Genomic DNA, 12,306 nt, shown 5'->3' on the forward strand with positions numbered 1-12,306 from the left:
TCTCACAGTGTTGTTCGTAAAGAGTTGTCTTAAGTAACCATGACGCAGTTTTCTATTTCTCAAGAAGGCGACTAATTGAAAACTCCAAATTAAATTTATGGTTTATGGCAAATTTTTATGAAAGCTGTTAAGAGATTATCAGAATCCCTTAAAACTGATATAATAATGAGGGTTTAAGGTATGTGTTTCTCACACTAATCTTTTCATTCTAGTTCCATGTCACAGTCCATCACAACTCAGACAGCGCTTATTCAAACTGCCTGGTCAACCACAGTATGATGCATAACATATATGTTGACTCATATTTACTTGTCACTCTATTGTTGCTTAAGTGGATAAAATAATACAGAAAATAACTGCTACTAATTATTCATATATATATATCAGGATTGTTTAAATCAGCTTGTAAGAAGAAATTTTTTTGCAGATTGATATAGACAGAGCAGTTGCTGCAGCAGAAGCTGCTTTTAACAGAAAATCTGAATGGAGACAAATGGATGCCTCAGCATGAGCAAAACTCATGAATAAGGTAACTATACACAAGACATTTTTGGTGTTCATGGACTTCTATTGCCTGTAGTATAATACAACTACAAAATATATCTGTCCACTTTGATTCAAATGATAAAATGCTACTCACCTTACCCAGGACACACACACACACACACACACACACACACACACACCCACACACACACACACACACACACACACACACACACACACACACACATAGGACTACTGGTCCCTGGTCACTGCGTCTGGCCACAGTGGCCAAAGTGCCTGTCTGTGACTCAACATCAGGATTGTTTAAATCAGCTTGTAAGAAGAAATTTTTTTGCAGATTGATATAGACAGAGCAGTTGCTGCAGCAAAAGCTGCTTTTAACAGAAAATCTGAATGGAGACAAATGGATGCCTCAGCACGAGCAAAACTCATGAATAAGGTAACTATACACAAGACATTTTTGGTGTTCATGGACTTCTATTGCCTGTAGTATAATACAACTACAAAATATATCTGTCCACTTTGATTCAAATGATAAAATGCTACTCACCTTACCCAGGACACACACACACACACACACACACACACACACACACACACACACACACACACGCACACACACACACACACATAGGACTACTGGTCCCTGGTCACTGAGTCTGGCCACAGTGGCCAAAGTGCCTGTCTGTGACTCAACATCTCTATATGGTCAGTAGCAATCTATCCTTTTCATATAATGTTGAAATTCCATTCCGGATTTTCATACACAAGCTGCAACATGCTCACACATAGAATAGTGAGCCAAAAAATATAGAATAAACATCTTTCATTCAAGAGCTGCAACATGCTCACACATAAAATAGTGAGCCAGAAAATGTAGAATAAATGTCTTTTATTTCTGTCTATGATGACAAAATTAATAGGCCCTTAGACTACAGGTTTCAGTCAGTGATGTTCAACTTCAAATCTACAGCAAAACATGGGAAAAAACAGATACAACTAGTGGACTGTGTACATAGTAAAACAATAAAATTGGCCATAATGAAAAGTATTATTGAAGTACAGGTGGAAAACACGCACTTCAAATGTAACAGGGAATGCCTGTTTTAAAATGTATAACAAAGGAAATTGGTAAACTGTTAATTTGTAGTAAATATTGTAGTGTTGTATTTATTGGCATTATTCTTAAAAATGTGTAAAAAGAATTTCTGTAAACCACTATACATTATATTTTTGCAATATTAGCTATAGACTTTTATTGTTCAAGTGTCAGACTGTCTTCCATGAATGCTTCAATGGTGTAGTAACATTTCTCTATTAAAATATTTTGGAGTAAACTTTTCAGCAAACCAAGTTCCATTGTTAATATGTTTCGTCCTTTTAATTTGTTATATATTTTTAGCCCCATGTACAGTGGTGTCTGAGCATAAAGCTTTAAGTAATGCGAAGGAAATTTGAAGTTTTCCTTGTGACGAGTTCCATAGCTAAGCTTAAAACAGAACGTTTCAAGATTATGTTGATTATTATATACAAAAATCAAAATTTCAAAAATGTACAGTGAAGTAATTGTTAGTATTTTTAATTTCTTGAACGATGGGCAACATGACTCATTTTTGTGGGCAGCACATGTTTCTACTGATTTTCCTCTGAAGAATTAGTAGCCTTGTACTACTTCTAGTTTCCCCAGAAAATTATCCCATACCGAATAACAGATTCAAAATAACTGTGGTAGACTGTCTTTCTTGTGTCCATGTGAGTAGCACCACATAAAATAAACATTGCAAAAGCTGGGGAATTTAATTTATTTGCCAGGAAGTCTATATGTCTTCCAGATTAAACTTTTATCAAGGTTTAGGCCCAAGAATTTCACATGGCTCACTTCTGTCATCATTTGATTATTATGGGCTATTTGTACAGGACATATTACTGACAATTTAGAGGCAAATTGCATTATCTGGGTCTTAGCTTTAGTCTTGAGCTTTAGTCCATTTTTATGGATCTAGGATTCCAGTTTGCACAGAACATTTTCTATACTATCTGGAATCTTTCCTATTGTATCATTTTCTATCAGGACTGATTTATCATCTGCGTACAAGACTGAATAAGCATCAATACTTAATGATAAATCATTTGTATACAACAAGAACAGGTACAGACCTAGTATTGAACCCTGTGGAACTCCTTGGGAAATTGTTTTCCATTCGGAGTGGTAGTTAACAGAATTTGATGTTAAAATAACTCTTTGTTTCCTTTCTGTCAGATAAGAGTTGAACCACTGTAATGTAGTATCTTTGATCCCATAGCTCTTCAGTTTGTGAAGTAATAATGAGTGGTTCACCGAGTCAAAGGCTTTTGTTAGGATATTCCTGAGACTTTTGTACCCTGGTCTAGTGATGTGCTTATTTTTTCTGTAAATTCTCTGATGGCATTTATGGTACCTTTTCCTCTTTGAAAATCAAACTGATTTTTACATAATAATATCATTTACTGTAAGGAAATTTTCTAGTTGTTTTGTCACAAGTTTTTTAAAATATTTTAGAAAAAACAGGAAGGAGAGAGATAGGCAACTAGTTTCCCATATCATCTGGTGATCCCTTTTTAAAAATGGCTTAATCTCTGCATATTTTAGGACATCTGGGAAAGACACATGTTCAAAGGATTGATTTACAATAATAGTCAGTGGGTATGAAATAATACGGCATGCTGCCTTGATTAGCATGGAAAGTATTCCATCCCATCCAGCTGATTTTTCTTTTTGTACTGATAATATTGTGTCTTCCACACCTTTCTGAGTGATTTTTCTGAATATTTTAAAACAAATGTTCTGTATGTCATCTCTGTGCCTGCAAATCATATTGTCCTGATGGGCTGTCATGTCTACTTGACATTTGAACATGATTTACAATGATATCAGCCTGAAATCTAATTTGAGAAATTTATTGGCTCTCATCTCTGATTTCTCAACAGGCTATGCTACCTTTGTTTTATTTCTTTGTTTATTTATGAATGTACTGTTCACCAATTTTTTGCTGCCAGTATCACTTTTTTTAATATAGTTTTATAGCACTTAATGTAATTTACAAAATTAGGGATTCTATTTAATTTGAGCTCATTGTGCAGGAACAAGACTTCTGGTCAGGTGATTACAGGGTTATAAATACAAAATCAAATAGGGGTAATGCAGGAGTAGGTTTAATAATGAATAAAAAAATAAGAGTGCGGGTTAGCTACTACAAACAGCATAGTGAACGAATTATTGTGGCCAAGATAGACACAAAGCCCATGCCTACTACAGTAGTACAAGTTTATATGCCAACTAGCTCTGCAGATGATGAAGAAATTGATGACATGTATGACGAGATAAAAGAAATTATTCAGGTAGTGAAGGGAGACGAAAATTTAATAGTCATGGGTGACTGGAATTCGTCAGTAGGAAAAGGGAGAGAAGGAAACATAGTAGGTGAATATGGATTGGGGGGAAGGAATGAAAGAGGAAGCCGCCTTGTAGAATTTTGCACAGAGCATAACTTAATCATAGCTAACACTTGGTTCAAGAATGATGAAAGAAGGTTGTATACCTGGAAGAATCCTGGAGATACTAAAAGGTATCAGATAGATTACATAATGGTAAGACTGAGATTTAGGAACCAGGTTTTAAATTGTAAGACATTTCCAGGGGCAGATGTGGATTCTGACCACAATCTATTGGTTATGACCTGCAGATTGAAACTGAAGAAACTGCAGAAAGGCGGGAATTTGAGGAGATGGGACCTGGATAAACTGAAAGAACCAGAGGTTGTACAGAGTTTCAGGGAGAGCATAAGGGAACAATTGACAGGAATGGGGGAAAGAAATACAGTAGAAGAAGAATGGGTAGCTCTGAGGGATGAAGTAGTGAAGACAGCAGAGGATCAAGTAGGTAAAAAGACGAGGGCTAATAGAAATCCTTGGGTAACAGAAGAAATATTGAATTTAATTGATGAAAGGAGAAAATATAAAAATGCAGTAAATGAAGCAGGCAAAAAGGAATACAAACGTCTCAAAAATGAGATCGACAGGAAGTGCAAATTGGCTAAGCAGGGATGGCTAGAGGACAAATGCAAGGATGTAGAGGCTTGTCTCACTAGGGGTAAGATAGATACTGCCTACAGAGGAATTAAAGAGACCTTTGGAGGGAAGAGAACCACTTGTATGAATATCAAGAGCTCAGATGGCAACCCAGTTCTAAGCAAAGAAGGGAAGGCAGAAAGGTGGAAGGAGTATATAGAGGGTTTATACAAGGGCGATGTACTTGAGGACAATATTATGGAAATGGAAGAGGATGTAGATGAAGATGAAATGGGAGATAAGATACTGCATGAAGAGTTTGACAGAGCACTGAAAGACCTGAGTCGAAACAAGGCCCTGGGAGTAGACAACATTCCATTAGAACTACTGATGGCCTTGGGAGAGCCAGTCATGACAAAACTCTACCATCTGGTGAGCAAGATGTATGAGACAGGCGAAGTACCCACAGACTTCAAGAAGAATATAATAATTCCAATCCCAAAGAAAGCAGGTGTTGACAGATGTGAAAATTATCAAACTATCAGTTTAATAAGTCACAGCTGCAAAATACTAACGCGAATTCTTTACAGACGAATGGAAAAACTGGTAGAAGCGGACCTCGGGGAAGATCAGTTTGGATTCCGTAGAAATGTTGGAACACGTGAGGCAATACTACCCTTACGACTTATCTTAGAAGAAAGATTAAGAAAAGGCAAACCTATGTTTCTAGCATTTGTAGACTTAGAGAAAGCTTTTGACAACGTTAACTGGAATACTCTCTTTCAAATTCTGAAGGTGGCAGGGGTAAAATACAGGGAGCGAAAGGCTATTTACAATTTGTACAGAAACCAGATGGCAGTTATAAGAGTCGAGGGGCATGAAAGGGAAGCAGTGGTTGGGAAAGGAGTGAGACAGGGTTGTAGCCTCTCCCCAATGTTATTCAATCTGTATATTGAGCAAGCAGTAAAGGAAACAAAAGAAAAATTCGGAGTAGGTATTAAAATCCATGGAGAAGAAATAAAAACTTTGAGGTTTGCCGATGACATTGTAATTCTGTCAGAGACAGCAAAGGACTTGGAAGAGCAGTTGAACGGAATGGACAGTGTCTTGAAAGGAGGATATAAGATGAACATCAACAAAAGCAAAACGAGGATAATGGAATGTAGTCAAATTAAATCGGGTGATGCTGAGGGGATTAGATTAGGAAATGAGACACTTAAAGTAGTAAAGGAGTTTTGCTATTTAGGGAGTAAAATAACTGATGATGGTCGAAGTAGAGAGGATATAAAATGTAGACTGGCAATGGCAAGGAAATCGTTTCTGAAGAAGAGAAATTTGTTAACATCGAGTATAGATTTAAGTGTCAGGAAGTCGTTTCTGAATGTATTTGTATGGAGTGTAGCCATGTATGGAAGTGAAACATGGACGATAACCAGTTTGGACAAGAAGAGAATAGAAGCTTTCGAAATGTGGTGCTACAGAAGAATGCTGAAGATGAGGTGGGTAGATCACGTAGCTAATGAGGAGGTATTGAATAGGATTGGGGAGAAGAGAAGTTTGTGGCACAACTTGACTAGAAGAAGGGATCGGTTGGTAGGACATGTTTTGAGGCATCAAGGGATCACAAATTTAGCATTGGAGGGCAGCGTGGAGGGTAAAAATCGTAGAGGGAGACCAAGAGATGAATACACTAAGCAGATTCAGAAGGATGTAGGTTGCAGTAGGTACTGGGAGATGAAGAAGCTTGCACAGGATAGAGTAGCATGGAGAGCTGCATCAAACCAGTCTCAGGACTGAAGACCACAACAACAACAACAACATTGTGCAGCTGTCTCTTTCTGGCACTTGAAATTTTTATGCCTGGTGTAATCCAATTTCATTTATTCCTGACTCTCTTTTGATAAGATTTTGAGGGGGAAATGTTTCATTGAATATATCCACAAAACAATTTAGAGATTTATCAACATTTTTGTTGCTTGAATCACAGTGGTCTAAAGGCCAGCTTATAGCACTTAACGTTATCACAAAACAACTCCAAATTTTCTTTGCTAAAATTCCTTCTTATATTAGATTCAGACTTTAGTTTCTCTGTTTTCGGTGGTCTCTTAAACAAAACTGAGTTATAAGATATGCCTAGATCTAGGCAAAAATGCCTTGTATCATCAAACTGATAATTTGTAATAATATTAACCATGCAGGTTGCTGAGTGGAAGTTTTCTCTAGTGCACATAATAAAGTATAAGTTGAAACTAGATTTTTGGAATAAATTGTGAAATTTTTCAATGTCACTTCTTTCAATTAATGTATTTAACTTGTTTATTACACATAAAAGAAAATCAACATAAACGTCCCCCAAGAAAATCAATTCACCTACATGACACATGAGTGGCTGCAACTAGGCTTTAGAAGAAATTAACAGCTACCAATATTTAGGAGTTAAATTTTTCAGTTCATAGTCTTCACAGGCATATGGCAGTCCAGTATCTGCTATTAAAAATGTTGCAGAGTAGTGGCTAAATGATGAAGCTTTTTATACACTAGAGAAATTTCATACAAACTGTAAAGATGATCTTATTTACTGACTCTCTTCTCTGTGAGAATATTAAAGTCCTATAGTTCTGATATTCAAATTTTTTAACCATCATATTGTAGTTGATATTCTTTGTATAAAGTGTCTATGTATTTTCTACGTAAAAATTGTTTAAAGATGGAATAAAATGATTTAATTTGATTTGACTACACAACAGCATTGTAAACAATACTGTAATCTTACTCATATTTGTCAATTATGTAACTGTGCAAAATGCAATAAAAAGAAGAATACGGAAGGTAAAGTCTACAGTGGGCTAACCAAATGTATAAATTATTGCAATGATAAAATGCAATACATTAAAAACATCACTAAAATAAAATTTAGATTGTTAAAAAGGAAATGCTTAAGTGACAATATGTAGTTCTGAGATATTCTTGTGGTGATTTTACATAAAAATAATGACATATATAAGAACAAGCTTATCAAGTTAACAGATTAATATACTTTTGTGTGTATCTCTTGATGCTGCCGCTATGGTTTCATTATGATACTACACATTTTAAAACAGGTATCCCTCATCACATTTTAAGAACGTTTTCTACATGTATGTCAGTAACACTTTTCATTATGGCCAATTATAGTGTTTTAAGATGTGGACAGCACACTAGTTCTATTCATATAAAATATAAAGTATTCAATAAAATAAAGTAACTATTTCCCATGTTTTATTGCAGATCACGAGATGGTCATTGCTGACAAAAACCAGTAGTTTATGGACTGAACAATTTTGTGATCAGAAATGGAAACAAAAGAAATTTATTCTAAAGAGATCATTGTGGGTGGTATTAAAAGGGAACAAACCTGTCTTCTTATAGTTGTTGTCAGTAGCAATTATGCACACACACAAAAGTATGGAACTGCACAAATAGGTTTAAAACAATTTTAAAAAACTGTATTACAGATTAATCATACAAAGCATTTAAACTTGTAAATAACAAGGAAATGAGAAACATATAACATAAAATTACTGACTTACTAATTTAGTCAAAAGAAAATATTCTTAAAAATTATAAAATTACAAAGACACGGAATGGCTGGCGAGATGTTACCTCGAATATGAAATTCCAATGTTATTGGTACTGTGCTAACATTTAAAAGTGAAAGGAATAATTCTAGGTTTTTGAATTATTAGGTTCTTCCTTATGCAGGAAAGCGGGATTGGTTGCCTAAGCTTAAGAAGGAATGGTAGGTCATTCAGAGTCCCCTCGCCCATTTGCTGCAAGGGCGAGGGGAAAAACAATGAAGAAGATAGTTAGGGTTTAGAGCAAGTAGGAGAGCAGATTAATGGAACTCACACAAACTTCAATGTTTCATGTGGACATATGTGTACAACAAGATAATTTGGAAAATATTTCGAGTAGATTTCCCAACATGTTATAGTTCTGGGTGGAGATTTTAATTTGCCGGATATATACTGGGAGACTCAAACATTCATAATGGGAGGCAGGGATAAAGAATCCAGTGAAATTTTTTTAAGTGCTTCATCTGAAAACTACCTTGAGCAGTTAAACAGAGAACAGACTCGTGGCAATAACATATTAGACCTTCAGGTGACAAACGGACCCGAACTATTTGAAACAGTTAACGCAGAACAGGGAATCAGCGATCATAAAGCCAAAGCCTTGCAGACAAACAAAAATTACGCAAAGCAAAATGTAGTATGAGGAGGGCTATGCGAGAGGCGTTTAATGAATTCGAAAGTAAAGTTCTATGTACTGACTTGGCAGAAAATCCTAAGAAATTTTGGTCTTATGTCAAAGCGGTAGGCGGATCAAAACAAAATGTCCAGACACTCTGTGACCAAAATGGTACTGAAACAGAGAATCACTGACTAAAGGTCGAAATACTAAATGTCTTTTTCCAAAGCTGTTTCACAGAGGAAGACTGCACTGTAGTTCCTTCTCTAGATTGTCGCACAGATGACAAAATGGTAGATATCAAAATAGATGACAGAGGGATAGAGAAACAATTAAAATCGCTCAAAAGAGGAAAGGCTGCTGGACCTGATGGGATACAAGTTCAATTTTACACAGAGTACGTGAAGAAACTTGCCCCCCTTCTTGCAGCGGTGTACCGTAGGTCTCTAGAAGAGCGTAGTGTTCCAAATGATTGGAAAAGGGCACAGGTCATCCCCATTTTCAAGAAGAGACGTCGAACAGATGTGCGGAACTATAGACCTATATCTCTAATGTCGATCAGTTGTAGAATTTTGGAACACGTATTATGTTCGAGTATAATGACTTTTCTGGAGATTAGAAATCTACTCTGTAGGAATCAGCATGGGTTTCAAAAAAGACGGTCGTGTGAAACCCAGCTCACACTATTCGTCCACGAGGCTCAGAGGACTATAGACAGGTAGATGCTGTGTTTCTTGACTTCCGCAAGGCATTTGATACAGTTCCCCACAGTCGTTTAGTGAACAAAGTAAGGGCATATGGACTATCAGACCAATTGTGTGATTGGATTGAAGAGTTCCTAGATAACAGAATGCAACATGTCATTCTCAATGGAGAGAAGTCTTGCGAAGTAAGAGGGATTTCAGGTGTGCCACAGGGGAGTGTCATAGGACCGTTGCTATTCACAATATACATAAATGACCTTGTGGATGACATCGGAAGTTCACTGAGGCTTTTTGCAGATGATGCTGTGGTGTATTGAGAGGTTGTAACAATGGAAAATTGTACTGAAATGCAAGAGGATCTGCAGCGAATTGACGCATGGTGCAGGGAATGGCAATTCAATCTCAATGTAGACAACTGTAAAGTGCTGCAAATACATAGAAAAATAGATCCCTTATCATTTAGCTACAAAATAGCAGATCAGCAACTGGAAGCAGTTAATTCCATAAATTATCTGGGAGTATGCATTAGGAGTGATTTAAAATGGAATGATCATATAAAGTTGATTGTCAGTAAAGCAGATGCCAGACTGAGATTCATTGGAAGAATCCTAAGGAAATGCAATCCGAAAACAAAGGAAGTAGGTTACAGTATGCTTGTTCGCCCACTGCTTGAATACTGCTAAGCAGTGTGGGATCCATACCAGATAGGGTTGATAGAAGAGATAGAGAAGATCCAACAGAGAGCAGTGTGCGCTTTGTTACAGGATACTCTGCAGGAGAGATGCTCAGTAGCTCGGTACGGGCTTTTGTTAATGTTTTGAGAACATACCTTCACCGAAGAGTCAAGCAGTATACTGCTCCCTCCTACGTATATCTCGCGAAGAGACCACGAGGATAAAATCAGAGAGATTAGAGCCCACACAGAAGCATACCAACAATCCTTCTTTCCACGAACAATACGAGACTGGAATAGAAGGGAGAACCGATAGAGCTACTAAGGGTACCCACCACCACACACCATCAGGTGGCTTGTGGTGTATGGATGTAGATGTAGATGTAGATGTAGGAGATATGTGTACATGATGCAACAGCATACAGCAAACTGCTATTGTCAAAGGTACTCTCACCTCAGGAGGGTCAACCTCCGACAAAGAATCTTATTATCTTGCACTTGCTTCGTCAATGGTGAGGTCCCCACTGGGGCCCCATCTCCACACCTCCAGGAAAGCGGAACACTCGGGAGGATGTTGTTGGAAGTCGTAGCTGCTGGCATCACCTTTGTGAAGGTGCTAATGACCAACAGCGTTGAGGCTGACTGTTATGCAGAGCAAAATTGTGCTGTTTCTTGGCAAGAGAGACGAGAAAGACTGTGATGCTCTGATCTTCACTCCATCTCTATGCCAGTGATATTGGCAGAGGTAGGGGTGGCTGTATTGGGATTGTTGGCCTGTGTCAGGATTGCAAAGCTTTGGCAGTGGACTGCTGGACTGTGGAGGTGACAGGGTAGTGGATGCAAAGACATCAGGCTCTCCTTACATGCTTAGAGGCAGTTGTTGTGTCTTAGAGCTGTCATGATGAGGAACCCATCGGTCAATGATCCTAATGTAATCATGGCTAGTTCAGTGTCAGTGGGATAGCTTTTATGCACAGTTTCATGTCAAATACCTCTGTCTTTAACTGGCTCACACAAATCCTGAGGGGCAGGGGCAGTCACACACATGGAGGAAGCATGTGCACTGCCAGAAAAGTTCATCATACTGATTCGTGTATGTGGTGGAACAGGCAGTGCATACTGTTTTGGCAATATGTGTATGCCCGTTGCCGACACTGCTGTCTCGTTCATGTGGGTCAAGCAGCAAGATGTGCATGGACTACTGTCCAGCCAATGCAGCTGTATATAAAGTGGTAAACTCTGCAACTACTTTGCATATGGATTGCTGATGCCAAATCTGGAGAGAGATGAGAGTGACAGAAAAATTAGAACCAAGTATCAGTGACCAGAAAGGGCCATTGAAATTTTTCATACTGGCCAAGGTCTATGATGCATGTGACAGTTCTGCAAACTCAAATAGGAGATTCACTTGTGATGCATAGCTGTAGGCCAGGTAGTAAGCTCAGCAGGAGGGTACTCCTTGGAGCTGACACTCGCTTTGGAGCTGTTGTCAGTCAGAAAGAATTGACTTGTTGAGTTATTCAGCAGCACATAGAATCTACTATTGTCTTACTGTCACTTATAGCTAGGGAAAAACTAGTTTGGCCCACATGCGCCTGAACTGCGGCTGCATTTTTGTGTGCTGCAATATGGATTGCATGTTGCATTCAGGTGATTGCATGGTGTGGAGCAGATTTGTGTCTGGTCGCCAGAGCGAGCATGGAATTGTTACAGTCACAATCACTTTGGTCCACTTGTGTCCAGGATACTATTGTTTGCTGTGGGTGCAATTGTCATGGCTTGCCAAAGGTCAGCAGCCTCATGGTGTGAGTTAGTGGCATCACTCTCATGAGTGTATGGAACTTCTCTGATCACATCAGCTGCTAGTGGCTGTTGGCAGAATATTGCGCTAGGAATATACTGGTGGTGGTCACTGTTGTCTGGAACGTTCAGTGGCAGCTGCTGCCTAAGAGCACAATAGCACTTGAACATCCTAACTTCCAACACCTTGCGGATTTATTGGTTATTTTTCTTTGAATGCTGTTAAAGGTAACATAGTAACATAGGTGCTGTAATCTGAAACATATGGCACTCAAATCTAATGCACTACTGCTCCTCTAGACTCTGAAATTTGTCATCAGGGTCACAAGCACACCTTTGTTGTGT

The 12,306-nt window shown here is 38.1% G+C and overlaps 1 protein-coding gene across 1 annotated transcript in view; it reads left to right on the top strand.

Annotated features, from left to right (window-relative positions):
• Positions 1 to 490: 490 nt before the first annotated feature.
• The window catches only part of LOC124799731 (aldehyde dehydrogenase 1A1-like), a 49,327-nt gene continuing 37,511 nt past the window's right edge, over positions 491 to 12,306 (top strand). The window contains exon 1 of the mRNA XM_047262942.1: positions 491 to 529. Coding sequence (XP_047118898.1) covers positions 521 to 529 — 9 coding nt within the window. The 5' untranslated portion in view covers positions 491 to 520. The remainder of the gene's footprint in view (positions 530 to 12,306) is intronic.

This window comes from Schistocerca piceifrons, chromosome 1 (genome assembly GCF_021461385.2).
Source record: "Schistocerca piceifrons isolate TAMUIC-IGC-003096 chromosome 1, iqSchPice1.1, whole genome shotgun sequence".
Classification (NCBI taxonomy): Eukaryota; Metazoa; Arthropoda; class Insecta; order Orthoptera; family Acrididae; genus Schistocerca; species Schistocerca piceifrons.